Raw genomic sequence first — 14,767 nt, 5'->3', positions numbered from 1 at the left:
AAGTCTGGGGACTCTTCAATTCCTAATTTCAGTCCTCTTTATCCTTGGACAGTTATGAAAACTAAACTCCTCAGCAGGGGATTTACTCTGTCGATCCCTTTAAGAATTTTGTTTGTCACCGTTCATTTTCTGACACCTAAAGAATGAAGAGCTCGCTATTCACTCACAACTCATTTGACAGATCTGCCATACCAGGAAAAAGGCTGGTCAATCTTCACTGCAGAGCAACTGTATCTTTTATCACCTGATATGTGCACATAATATTCTAGGTGCACATAATATTCGAGGTGTGGGCTCACCAAGGCCAAATATAATTGCAGCAAAAGGGCTTTACTCTGGTTCTCAAATCCATTTGCAATAAAAAGCCAATACCCTGCTTACTTTCCAACTTTCTGCTGTATCTGCATGTCAGTTTTCTACAGTGACTTCTGTAGAAGGTCAGAGAGGTCCCTTTGAACAATTTCTCATCATTTAAAAAACAATTAGCCATGTTATACATACATTAATACAGCTCTTCAGAGGCCAATGGATAATTCTCATCAATATTTTCTGTTCCTGCTGTTCTTATCTCTACCCAAACCAATTCAAATGTTATACCATGATCTGCCAAGTCAAAGCTTCCCTAATTACAGCATTGATGTCAGCTCTCATTAACAGAGTTATACCGCCAATTTTTTGCCTGACCTTCAAATTGCTGTGTACAGATAGGTCTATTTTATGCACCAGAGGTCTAGATACAAAACTGTTTGAACTTAAATTCATTTGTCCAATGGCTTAAATCATTGTCCAATGATTTATATTTTTGTCATTTTAGCAATTAATATAGTTCTGAAACCTTACTGACTGAAAGTAAAATGTGATCTTCTCAAGGCTATCAAGAAGACCATGAAGGAAGACCAAGAAACTTTCTTGAGAGCATGATCTCATGAGAGCATAGTAGACAATCAGTGACTATGGAAAGGTGTGCATGCTATCACAGTGTACAAAGGAATGCTGGACATTCCCCAATGAACTTAAGGCAAGTTCCCCAATGAGCTTAAGGGAATATAAACTCCATGACCAGGGAATCAATGACACAGTGACATCTATCTCAATAATTTCACGCACTCCTGTGCCCATGGTCACCACTGTTGAAGTCAGGTCAACTTTCAGAGAGTGAACCCATGGAAAATGATTGGCCCAGATAAAGTCCCTGGACACATTTTGAGGGTTAGTGGAGATCAATCAGTGGGATTATTCACAGATATCTTTACTCTCTCCTGACACAGGTTATAGTTCCCACCTATTTCAAAGTCATCAATATGCCAGTACCAAAGAAAAGCACAACAATGGGCTGAAATGACTACCTCTGACATCTACTATCATAAAGTGCTTTGAGAGGCTGGTCACGGCTCACATCAACTCTGTCTCCCAACCAGTCTTGACCCACTTCAATTTGCCAATTGTCCAAAATAATTCCACGGCAGACACCATCTCCCTGGCCTATAACTCTTCTCTGGAACTCTTGGATGTCAAGATTTCAAACTACTGTTCATTTGGTTGTAGCTGTGCTTCTATGCCATATCCCTGGTAAACATCCCCAAACTTGGGGATTTTGGCCTCAGCATCCACTTCATCTAACAGACCACAATCAGTGAAGATGGTAGAATGTGCACTCAGTCTTCTTATACTATGCTCCCTCTGTACCCACAACCCACAAATATCATTCCAACACCATCTTTAAATTCACTGATGACACCATAGTCACAGGCTATCAGAGGAGATGAAAGAGAGGAAGGAAATTGAGTCAAGTAGCATGGTGGTAAGATAACAACATATCTCTCAATGTCAGTAAAACAATGGAGTTATAAACTTGAGGAAGAGGGATGGAGATAATTCTCGTGACCACATCAATGGCACTGAAACAGAGACAGGAAAAACAACTTTAAGTTCTTGGGAGTAAAATTTCCTGTGACCTGACCTGGACTAGCTATGTTGGTGTGAGTCAAGAAACACCACCAATTCCTTTATTTTCTCAGAAAACTCAGGAAGTTTAGCACATGCTCCATCTACTACGTCTAGAAGTGCGCCATCCAAAATATTCTGACCTGATGCATCACAGAGAGGGACAGAAATTTCTCTGCCCAAGATTGGAAGAAGCTACAGAAGACTGTGAATGCAGTTCAGAACATCGTGCGGTCCTCTCACCCCTCCAACTCCATCCACTGCCCAAGATAAGCAGCCAGCATATGGAAGGACTCATCCCACATCAAACACATTCTCTTCTCCCTCCCTCCCCCACCCTATCCCCATTGGGGAGAAGGCTTAAGAGTGAGAAATCATGCATCAGCAGGCTTTCTTCCCTTCAGTTAAAACTCAGCCAGTGTCGCAGCATCCAGACGAGGTAAACATATATTACCGATGTTTCGAGCCTGAACCCATCCTCGACGTGGGAGACAAGCCTCTGAATTAAAGACTGGCAAAGAAAGCAGGAAGAATGAGAGTGGGAGGAGAACAGACTAACAGAAGAAGGTGTTAATTGGGTATGAAAGGAAAGATGAGAATTGATTTTGGCTCTGTAAAAAGAAATAGACAAAAGGGATGGAGACAGAGACAAGGAAGAAGATGGGTGGGGTGGGAGTTCAATAGAAACAAGAGAAGTCAATGTTAATGCCATTTGGTTTGAGGTTGCCCAGACGGAGATGTTGTTCCTCCAATTTGCGAGTAATCTCTATCTAGCAGTGCATGAGACCATGGACTTTCCTCCTATTGTATCCAATTTGAACCTTTTGTCGGTTGATTTGTATTCTTCCCCCATTCTTTTCTAGCCTTTAATTCAGAGCCTTGTCTATTGACACTCACACCTTTAGGAAGGGCTCAAGCCCAAAACATTGGCAATATCTCTTACCTCCTACGGACGCTGTGAGACCAGCTGAGTTCCTCCAGCATTTCTGTGTTTTGACTATAATCACAGCATCTTCAGACTTTCATGTTTCAGCCATCAGGCTCCAGAGTCAACCTGACAACTGGAGGCTCATACAGCCCTCCTTATGTATTAATTGATCTTTTCACTATGCTGCTGTGCTCTGTATTTATGTTCTTGCTCTCCTCTTTAAGGAGTTGCTTACACATTAAAGTTGACTTACCAATTACTTGCAGAAGAACCCCGCTCACTACTCGAGGTACAAGGAATTTGAACTACATGTATGCAACATTGCACTATCACTGTGTAAAGTTATATGTCAAGAATTTGCTCTTATTGTGGCACATTGATAGAATGTTACAATTATCTTATATTTTAAACACTTGCAGTATCAAACAAATACTGTTCTGTCGACATTATGGAGGACAACATCAACAACGTTATTGCATTAATGTCATAATCAAACACAGCCAAAAATAGATCTGGAGAACACTATTATACTAATCTATATAGGTTATATTTTCTGAAATATTATTAAATTTAAATCAATAAAATTGCACAATGTTATAGATTATATCGATTTGCTCCAGAAATGAATAGCAATTCAATTACAGAAGAGAAAAATGAAGAAAAAATAATCCTCCAAAATGGTGCTTTGGTTGAATTTATTTCATCTTGCCCATAATATAAAAAATATAACAGAGCTATAATTTCAAACATGATACTGACCTTTATTTCATGGGTTAAAGCTAGTTCCACCATCTGACTGAAAGACTGACTAAACGATGTCAGGGTTTCAACAATCTCAGGTTTCATAGGTGCTAACGTTATTTCATCTGCATCATACTTAAAACTGTGAGGAAAATGTTTGGAAGAATGTTAAGTCACAGTGGCAAAACAAATTATATTTAATATTTATATTTAATTTTCAAACTGACAGCAGGACAGGAAAAATGATCCTTTTCTTCAGCTGAAATCACAACAAATCAATTAAGTTACATAAATGGTAGCTTTTGCTTTGTAAGAATAAAATTCACTCTATCACAGATTTAAAAAGTATTAAATGTTAACACCATTAACTATTCATATTCATTTTGCTCTTCATAGCTTCTCTTTTTTTTAATATCTTGATGTGTTTTTCAAGTATGTAAATAGCTTCATCTTTGATCAAAGAACTTGCATGAGAATCCTACTGCAACTATTCATGTCCCGACATAATGGCTTAATTCAGTGAAACCCCTGGTATCCAGAATTCAAGCAATCGGCAGCATCAAAAAAGAAAATAAATACAAACTAAATAATAGGTAAAAATACACATTTAAAATGTTAAAAGTAAATGTTCTCTGAATTGATACTTAAACATTTGGTGAGGATGGGGGCAAATATTCAGCCAGCAAAGTGCTTTGTCACCATACGGAAGGGCCCATCCCACGTCAAACACCTCCCTCTTCTGCCACCCCCAAAAAATTAGGAGAAGGCTTGTGTTTTAATTAGCTACTGTAAATTGCCCCTTTGTGTGGGTAAGGGACATCAAAATCAAAGGGAAGTGAGAGTTATAGAGAGAGGAAACAAATTGCAAGCATTTAGGAAAACGAGGGGAAAATGGGATTGATCAGCTGAAACCATCATTTGCCTGATGATCAACTGGCCTTCTGCTGTGCAATGTATTGAGGTTTTTTTTGAGGACATGGCATTCCTGATTTTGGTTTACATTTCAGCTTGCTTTAAGTTTGGATGAAGGGTCTTTGACTTGAAACATTTTCCATTTATTTGGCAACAAATGCTATTTGACCAGTTGAGCTTCTCCAGCATTTTCTGCTTTTATTATTAATGTTTTCAATGTTCTTCATTGCTTTTGTGTTGAAATATGCAGCAAATTTCTCACAGTAGCTTTGATAAAGTATAATGAACACCAGATCAAGACATTTTAACTATGTTTTAACCACACAATGATTAACATTAGCTCTTACTCCACAATTAAGTTCCAAACGTCAACATTTATTGAGGAATCTGTCAATTTATAGGTTCATGGGCAAGTCTCCAAAATAGTTATTGTATGCTTCAACTCATTGAAACTGTTAGTTACTCTCAGGTGTATTACAAAATTATATCTTTATTTTACCTATTAACATATGTCAGGGTAAATCAATGTCTTCCAGCTGCCAGATAAAGTGTGAGGCATTTTGCAATACGAAACAAAGTGGAAAGTTGTATTCAAGAAGTCAAAGAAAGAAAGATTTCAAAATAAAGGCTTGAAGTGTAGACTGGAGAAACCAGAAATGTACCTCTCAGTTAATGTGGTCAGGTTTGTGCATTTCTCCATTAAAATCTTCCCAAACTGTTGAGAAATTAAAAAAGAACACATACTTGAGCAAAATGAAAATACCACAAAATATTACAACTGAATTCTGCTTAACATTAATATTTAGGCATTCCTCAACTGTTTTTGTAATATTTCAGTTAATCACTTTATATATATTTATATATACACACACATTTGCACAATCTGTAACAGGATATTGGGATGGGTTTAGTTTTACTTGCGAGAAACAGAATCAATCTTTGAATCAATGATCTTTCATCAATATCAAAGCAATATCATTTACCATAATTTTCATTCTATGTCTACACCATCAGGCTATGAATAAAAGTCAGACAGATATGAAAAAAAAATCATGAACAGAAATTCCTGGAAACTCTCAACAGTCGGGTAGCATTGGTGAAAAAGAAAGAGTGAATAATATAATTGGTTTTCTGGGATATAACATTTGGATTTTAGAAAGAAAACATAGTATTGATAATTAGAAAGGCCACTTTTATATGGTTAAGGTCATTTATTAAAAATAACTTCATTTAATAGATTACTAAAAAATTGTATTAAGAGCATTTGTATAGCAATTTTCCTTTAAGTGTGCCTGTAAGGCAATTGAACTATTCTTTGAGCAACAAAGGTTTCATTTTTAAGTCACAGGCAGTATAGGACTAAGTTATTCAAGGTTGAAAAAAGTTTTAAGCCAAGGGAACACTCAACCCAAGGAAGGAAACAGATTGAGACAAAGATCATGCTTCTGACACAACCAAACAGTGAAAACATGCTCATACAAATGTTGAGGACTTTGTTACATTGCTTTCTGGTGGTTGATGCACAAAAGATTCCCATTTCAGAAAGTAGAGCTATGCAGTCAGGTTTGATGAAGTTATTCCCATGAGTCTGAGTGTTCTCATGAAGGAGGAAAAAAAGTTTGCATTGCAATTTTTTTATTTCATCTCATCATAAGTCAGTGAGGGGAAGCATTATAGTCTCCAATTAAATCTGTATCAAATTTCAACACAGCATTGGTTGTTTATTTAATGCAATACCACTCAGCTAATTAAAGTGTATCTTGAATGATTTTTTTTCCTTTCACACAATAAGCAATTACTAAGAACAAGGTCGTGGTCCTTGAATCTACATAGTTAAAACTATAATGTTGACAACTGAACATCTGACCTTTCAAAGCATTTATTTCCATCTGTCCTACTATCAATAGCAGAGCATTTGTATTTGAAATGTTGTTTGGATTTCGGTATTCCCAAGTCTAACATAAATATTATTTATTAGTACTTACAAATCATGTGAGAAGTAATTTTGAAGTGAGATTTAAATCTTTTAACATAACAGAGAACAGAATAGAAAGAAACAATCAATTCCTGTTGTAAGCTATTTCACTGTTTTTTCAGATGGAGAAATTTTTGCCCTCAAATTGATTGTTGCATTTCAAATAAATTTTAAGTTTTAATGCAGATAGTTGCCTTTATTTTCCAGTATCATCATTGCCCTTCTCAAATTGTCTCACCAACGAGGAAACCCAAGAATCATAAGGAATGTACATTAAATGCCAACTTTACTAACATTTCATCCACATACACTGAATGAATAAAAACATGTCAGTTTTTTTTTTAAATGATTGATCATTCTTAGGCAAGGCATTAAATAATTATCAAACGGAATCTGACACTTAGGAGTTCTATGTGGAAGTATTTGAAGAAAGCAACCAGAAGCTTGATCAACAAGACAGATTATATAAGGGAGAGAAGCAGAAACATTTAGGGACTAAATTCCAGAGCTTAGACTTTGGCAGCTGAAGCAATGATGGCCAGTGTTGGAATCATTTCATTCAAGGATTTACAGGCAACCAGAGATCTTGAATATTTGTAGAGCAGGGAAGGTCATAGAAGTAGAATAAGGGAGGCGATGAAAGGACTGAAGTACTGGTCTTAAAAGTTTGAAATAGTTGTTTTCTAGAATTAGAAGCTAACACGTCAATAAGCACATATGTGAAGATACATCACTACTACATTAATTTAAAATTATCAAAAGGAAAAGCCATCTCACCCAGAGTACACATCCCATTGGCATGTATTGCCACAACCAAGCTTCCAGTGTACAGATTCCAGCTAGTCCTTTTTGCCAATTCAAATCCCATCACTGATAATATGCTAAAGGGTAACAAAACAATGCAAAAACAAACCACACAGCCCATTAAAATCTAACACTTTAGTCTTGCGCCAAACTTGGCATGCTCTAGAATTTAGAACAGAGATGAGAAGATGCTTCTCTAGCCTTAGGGTTTTAAGTCTCTACCCAAGAAAGCCACGGAGAATCATTTGCCGAGGAGAGTCAGATGAAAGGTTAAAAGATGCCTACAGGATTTAGAGAATCAAAGGACTCATGTTTACTGCAAAAAAAATAGATCCAGGTAAAAGCTCAGAACATTATCTTATTAAAAGCCAGAACAAAATGGCTGACTCCTGGTTTCATTATCATTTTTAGGAAATTATTCCATCAAGTAACTTTTTTTTAAAATCTGTAAAAGTGATGTTTGCTGCAGATGTGTTATTTTAATAATTGAGTCATTTTATAAATCAGAAGAATTAGTAGCATTTTTCTAATAACTTATTTGTTTTCATGATTTCTTTTGCTGTTTCCTTGCTCAGTTATCCGTTTTCAGAAGAGGTGTTAAAATGATTTTGATCATTGCAGATCAGTTTATGTCAATGACAGATTAAACTAAAAAAAAACACTTCACAAGATCATGGAGCAATGTGATCCAGATCTGCTTTAATGATGATTAATAATCTGCTTTATTAATCATGCACCCCAAAAAAGTGATTTTAGCTCTTATTCTTATTTGATGATCATCCAAACTTGTAAGAATGCTTCACAATTAAATGTTAAATGTCTATTCATCAGGACGGTTCCTACGTGCTCCAAACACAAAGGCTAAACTTCCTATTGTTCAATGTCAGTACAGATCGCTTACACTCAGAAAATGAAAGCTGGACAAACTGGATTCTTGTACTAAATTTAGGGACAGAGCCATCAAACCTGAAGACCTTGACAAATGGAGAACCTTGATAAAGTTTTTGAATTAATAAATTAGGGCAAATTAAATTTGGCACAAACCATTATTAAACTGTGATAGTACAGATTCTATCACCAATGTGTATATGTACAGATGATAGTGTAGGATGACTGTGATTGGCTGAGAGTGTAGCCACACCTACTGGCAGGTCTTAAAGGATTGCTCCTAGCCAGACCAGGTCATTCTGGACTCGTCGATCTACACGTGATACGCTCCAGTCTTCTAGTTAATAAAAGCCTTGGTTTGGATCAACAAGTCTTTGGTTCTTTCGACACGCTCTACATAAACATTTAGATAAAGAGTTGGAATGAATAAATTGAGTGAATTGGTAAAAATTCAAGAATTACAATGGCATGATTTTTGCCCCATTAAATGATTGTGAGCAAAGTGATGAGCTAAAAGCTTGTAGTGTGGTTGATGACCAAGGAGTTACGTGGCATTTGTGAAGATGCAAAATGCTTTGGATACAAGTTCAATTATAGTCTTCAAAGCAACAAAAAAAATGACAAGCCCCTGAGATGGGTTAACAGACTCTTAAGGTAAAGGGAGAAGATGGATAATCTCAGATCCAACAGATGATAAATGAAGCAAGCATGTATGATTCAAAAGACAACCATAACTTCCATCATAAGCCAAGCAATGACAACAAGACTAAACCAGCAAAAGACAATAATTACTATCAGTCTGAGAATCAATTTTCTTGGAGAAAAGTCTGTAGAAAAAGCAGCAGCACCAGGCACAACTAAAAATTAATGAGTTCTCACCAGTGAAGCTGCAATACGGAACCCTGGATATCAGTAGGTAATAGATAGAGCTAAAGAGCCTCACAAAGATCATGTTGAAGCTCTACCATTCTACCACAACCCATAGTGAACACCAGTGGCCAATTAAATAACTATCAGAAGAGGAGACCCCATTAACATCCAAACCACTGCCTCAGGAATGCTGACTAAAAATCTATAAAGAATTCACCACCACATTCTACAATAAATGCAGATAGATGATCATCTTGACTTCCCCCAGAAGCACCCCACCATCACAGAAGCCAGCATCCAAGTAATTTGATTCACTCCAAGTGATATCAAGAAAAGGTGAAACCAGAGAGCAGTACCTATGGGACCAGACAAAATCGCGAATGTGGAAATTAAGACCTGGAAAAAATCTTTCAGTGTGGATACAATGCTGGCATCTACTCAACAAAATGGAAAATTGCCCAGGTATGCCTTGATCCCAAGAATCCAATCTAATCAATTATTTAGCCTGCATTCAGTCATCAGCCAAGTGATGGGAATTATTGTTAGCAGTACTATCAAGCCATACTCACTCACTGTAATGCGCGTCGAAAGAACCAAAGACTTGTTGATCAAAACCAAGGTTTTTATTAACTAAAAGACTGGAGCATATCACAAGTAGGTCGACCAGTCCAGAATGACCTGGTCTGGCTAGGAGCAATCCTTTAAGACCTGCCAGTAGGTGTGGCTACACTCTCAGCCAATCACAGTCATCCTACACGACCATCTGTACATATACACATTGGTGATAGAATCTGTACTATCACACTCACCACAGCTTCCTTCCGATCCCCAGTTGGGATTTGCCAGTTCTGTTGATAGCCTTACCCCAAACATGGACCAAAATACTGAGCTCAGGTGAGAGCGATGATTCTTGAAATCAAAGCAGCACTGGACAGAATGGTATCAAGCCTGGGAAAACTGAATTCCACAGAGAGTCATGCCTTGTGAAAAGGAAGATAGCTGTAGTTGTCAGAACAATCCTAGCCTCAAGTCACCAGTGCAAATCTATTCAAACATTTTCATAGATTCCTGCTGTCTTCTGGTTCTTCATTACGTCTAGTGATAGCAGAATGTTCAACTACATTCTCAATTTCCCGTCAAATGAAGCCACCATGCCTGCATGCAGCATGACCTGGACAACATTTAGTTATGTGCTGATAAATGGCAAGCAAGTTTCATCTCTAATAAGAAACATTCCAAGCATTGACCCTGGACATTCATTGAATTTACCATCACCAGTTCTTCCTACCATTAATACCAGAAACTCAACCTGGACTTGTCAACATAGACAGCATGAATCAGGAACAGGCCCATTGCTAGGTTTCCTTGGTGAATGGCTTGCTTCCTGACATCCCATGGCCTTTCTACCGTCTTGAAGAGGCACATCCAGAACTGTTAACTTTGATATTTTTCTTTGTTTTTGTATTTTTTGGATTGTGTGGATAAGTACAATATGAGCAACACTATAAGATCAACAACACCTAAAAATCAGCCTTTTTTGGAACATAATCAACAAGATCCACTTAAAAAAAAATCAAGTTAAAAGTTTCTCACTATTGTTGATGATAATTTATTGTCATATACATGAGTATCATGTATAGAAACACCAAAATTCTTACTTGCAGCAGTCAGGTATACAAGTTACACTAACTAAAGTAGTATGAATTAAATTACCACAATATGCCAAGATAGAAAATAAAATAAATATCAAAAGATAGATAAATAATATTCACAGTTGCAGTGAGTGCAAGAAGAAATGATGATGTTTCAAAGAGCAGGCAGGTCTTTTAGTGGTTCCAGAGTAGTTTATGTTTAGGGTAGTACAAAGGGAAATCAAGAATCTGATAGCAGTTGGGAAAAAAGTTCTTGAACCCAACGGTGGTGGACTTTAGGCTTCTGTACCTACTGCCTGAAAGTAATTAGAAGGAAGAGATGAATGAAAAGCACATCATTATCCCTCCCTTACCAATGTAATAGGGTGTGCCATCTAGAAAATGCACTCATTAGTGCCCAGAATTCACTGACCTCACCTTACAAACTTAGGGTATTATTTCTGGGAAGAATCCAAACTTCAGATAAACAGTACAGTAACACCACTTCCTTGAGAAAGAGAAGCATCCAACCAATTCCTGCAAGGGATTTTAATGGATTGGAAGAAAAGTAATGTTTTATCAAGGAAGCTTTGCAAACATCTTTGAATTATTCCCATCCATCTGGTAATCTCATATTATGATGGTGGACTGTATCAAGTTTCCTGCTGCATATGGAAGGGAGGTACTCTGCATGGAGGGCAATAACTAGAGGAGTGCCTTGCTCTTTGTGATTTTTTATAAATGATCTGGATGATGATACAGAGGATTAGGGAAGTTTGCGGATGACATGAAGATTAGAGGAATTGTAGATGGAGCTGAAAGTTGTCAAACTTTGTTAGGCAAAAAAATGGCAAAGTGAGTTCAATCCGGACAAGTGTGAGGTGATGCATTTTTTGCAGGACAAATTAAAAAGCTGAGTACAAGGTTAATGGTCGGTTCATCCACACACATATGTGGATGAACAGAGGGATCTTGGGTTTCATGTCCATACATCCCTCAAGGTAGTTGCTCAGATTGATCGGATAGTTAAAAAAAAGCCTATGGGATTCTGGGCTTCATTAATAGGGGGATTGTGTATAAGAGTTGAGAAGTCATGGTGCAGCTTTTTAAGTCTCTGGTGAAACCACATTTGGAATATTGTGTCCAGTTCTGATCGCCTCATTATAGGAAGGATGTGGAGGCTATGGAAGAGTGCAGAGGAGATTTACCAAATGTTGCCTGGATTGCAGGGGATATCTTATGAGGCAAGCTTGGCAAAGCTGGGACTTTTCCCTTTGGAGCATTGAAGAATGAGAGGGGACTTGATCAAGATCTGCAAAATTATGAGAGGCAGAGATAGGTTGGACAGCCAATACCTATTTCCTCGGGAGGGAATAACAACCACTAGAGGACATATGTATAAAATTAAGGGAGTACAATATAGGGGAGACATCAGGGTTTTTTTTAAAATATTCACAGAGTTGTTGAGGCCTGGAATGCCTTGCCAGGAGTAATGGTAGAGCCTGAAACATTAGGGCCCTTTAAAAGACTATTAGATAGGCAAATGGATGAAAGGAAAGTAGAGGGTTATAGGATAGGGAGGGTTTAGCACTTTTATATGATTCAACACAAAATGGAGGACCAAAGGGCCTGTAAAGTTTAATGTTTTAATTTGGAAAAGACCCATTCTTTCCTTTAGGTTGGACAGAGTTTAATTTGGGGTTCAATGCTGGAGATAATCATATTAAATTTGCTCATCTTACGAATGAAAATTTGCTGTTTTGTGGAGAAAACGATGAGGATATTTCTCTTTGGGGTGCCTGCTGCAGATGGTCCAAGTCTCAGAATCAAAGACTCAGTGTGAAGCCTGATCACCAAGGCCCAGCGCTCCCCTCAAAGCAAGCAATCAATTGTCTGCTCCCGTGACACTGGGCCCTTCACATTGCCCTTGTGACTTGCTTCTCTCCCTCCTGCTCCTGGCATGCCTGTCAATCAATCGGCATTTGCACGGTGAAGGGGGAAAGTGGCCTGAGTCTCGGCATGCAGCAGGCAGGAGGACTTGTTGCTGCTGTTACTCATGTGCGAGGAGACTTGGGTGTCTCAGCCATGCAAAGCTTGAGGGTTTCCATCAAGGTGAGTGAAAGCACACATGTATGTGTTATCTACAAGGGGCTCTGCAGGAGGAACCCATTCACCAATTAACCTGTAAATACACAAACAATTTTTTCCTCAAATCTCCTGCTAAAATGGGTCTTGTATAACATCAAATACGGTAACTTACTTAATTTATCACCAATATGTCCAAGATATCATTTAAATATTCATTGTTTTCTGCCAAACGCCAGTTACAACTATTTGACATTTCAGTTGAAAAATGTCTCTTAATTCTGTCAAAAAGTCAGATTTGAATGTTGTACCACAGTTTAATCCACATCTATCCTTCCACATTCAGACCGGACTTGCAAAATTGCCTGGTGCTCCATTACTAAAGTAGCCAGCTTCACGAAAGATGTAATCAGCAACAAAAATACACTCACCCCCTCTAAGTTTTGTCTCAACGTCACCAAATCAATAAAAAACCTTCACATTCTATTAATGTGGCTTCAGAGCCCCTGCCCTATAAAAAAGGCTATAAAAAGTACACCTCTTGAATTTATGAAACTGCCAACCTCATTGGTGACGTTAGTAACTCAATGACATCACAAACAAATGATTTTTTTTTAATACACAATGCAATTTATAATCTTCCATCTGGAAGACTCTTTAATTTCATGCATGAAACAAGATACCATGGTCTTATTCTCAGTGGGATTCACTCGACCCCTTCTTTTAAGTGACCATTGATTCTTCTCTATATTAGAAATGAACAATGACTGCATTACTATGGAAGGAAAAACATCAACTTATCTCACATCAACAGCAGGGAACAAAATCAGATGTGGCAGGCAGTTTTAGAATGCTAACAGTAAAGCATGAAAGTCTGCAGACACCGTGGTTGAAGCAAAAACACACTGCTGGAGAAACAAAGTCAAACTGTGCACTTTATAAAACAAAGATAAAGATACATAATCAACATTTTGGGCTTGAGCTGTTGATGGCATGTTCAAGGCTCCATTACCAAATCCCATCTCCAGACACGCAATAAAACAGGTCAGTGGGATCTGAACAGCTGGAAAAATGGGGTGCAAAATGGAAGATGAAATTTAATGTGGACAAGTGTATGGTGCTTCAAACCAGGGTAGGACTTGAGTTGTAAACAATAGGGCACTGGAAATATAGAAACATAATTCCTAGAGAGTGACATCACAATGAGATAGGATCAAAAAATGAGCTTTTGGCACAATGGCCTTCTTAAATCAAATTAAGTAAAAATAATTGGAATGTTACGTTAAAGTTGTATAAGACATTGGGGAAGCCAAATTCAGGGTCTTGTGCACAGTTTTGGTCACCTAACCACAATAACATTGAAAGAGTGCAGTGAAAATCTACAAGGATGTTGCTGGAACTTGAGGAGTTGAGTCAAAGAGAAAAGTTGAATAGGTTGGAACGTTATTCTTTAGAGCATTAGAGAAAGTGGAGAAATTTGATAGAGGTTTACAAAATTAGGAGATATAAATAAGATAAATGAAAGCAGGCTTTTTTCCCCATTGAGGTTTGGTGGGGCAAGAACTAGACGACATAGGTTAAGGGTAAAAGGAGAAATGTTTAAGGGGAACATGGGGGGGGGGCGGGAAATCTTCACTCACTTGAGTGGTGGGAGTGTGAAACAGAAGTGGTTTGATTTCAACATTTAGGAGAAATTAGGGTAGGTACATGGATGGGGTATGGAAGGCAATGATCTGGATGCAGGTCGAAGGGGCTAGGTAGAAAAATAGTTTGCCTTGGATTCAATGGGCCAAAGGGCCTGTTTCCGTGCTGTTTCTATAGTTATATTTGCACCAAAAAGTTAAAAGATGCACTATTTAAAATGGATAACAAAAGGTTTTGGATTTGGATTTCTACTTTTCCGTTGTATGCAGTGAAATGGAACAGGAGTAAAATTAAATTAATTGTTCTGTTAAATATTTAGCCCTAATGTGCTACTAGAATAAGTGT

General features: G+C 37.7%; 1 protein-coding gene across 1 annotated transcript in view; it reads right to left on the bottom strand.

Moving 5' to 3' along the window:
• Positions 1–14,767, bottom strand: part of LOC138751409 (protein inscuteable homolog) — a 200,428-nt gene that overhangs the window by 183,460 nt on the left and 2,201 nt on the right. The window contains exons 2-3 of the mRNA XM_069913655.1: positions 5,188–5,240; positions 3,632–3,755 (exon numbers count right to left, since the gene is read on the bottom strand). Coding sequence (XP_069769756.1) covers positions 3,632–3,755; positions 5,188–5,240 — 177 coding nt within the window. The remainder of the gene's footprint in view (positions 1–3,631; positions 3,756–5,187; positions 5,241–14,767) is intronic.

Source organism: Narcine bancroftii, chromosome 1, assembly GCF_036971445.1.
Source record: "Narcine bancroftii isolate sNarBan1 chromosome 1, sNarBan1.hap1, whole genome shotgun sequence".
NCBI lineage: Eukaryota > Metazoa > Chordata > Chondrichthyes > Torpediniformes > Narcinidae > Narcine > Narcine bancroftii.
The sequence above is the reverse complement of the archived record's forward strand: the minus strand, read 5'-3'. Positions and strand labels throughout refer to the sequence as shown.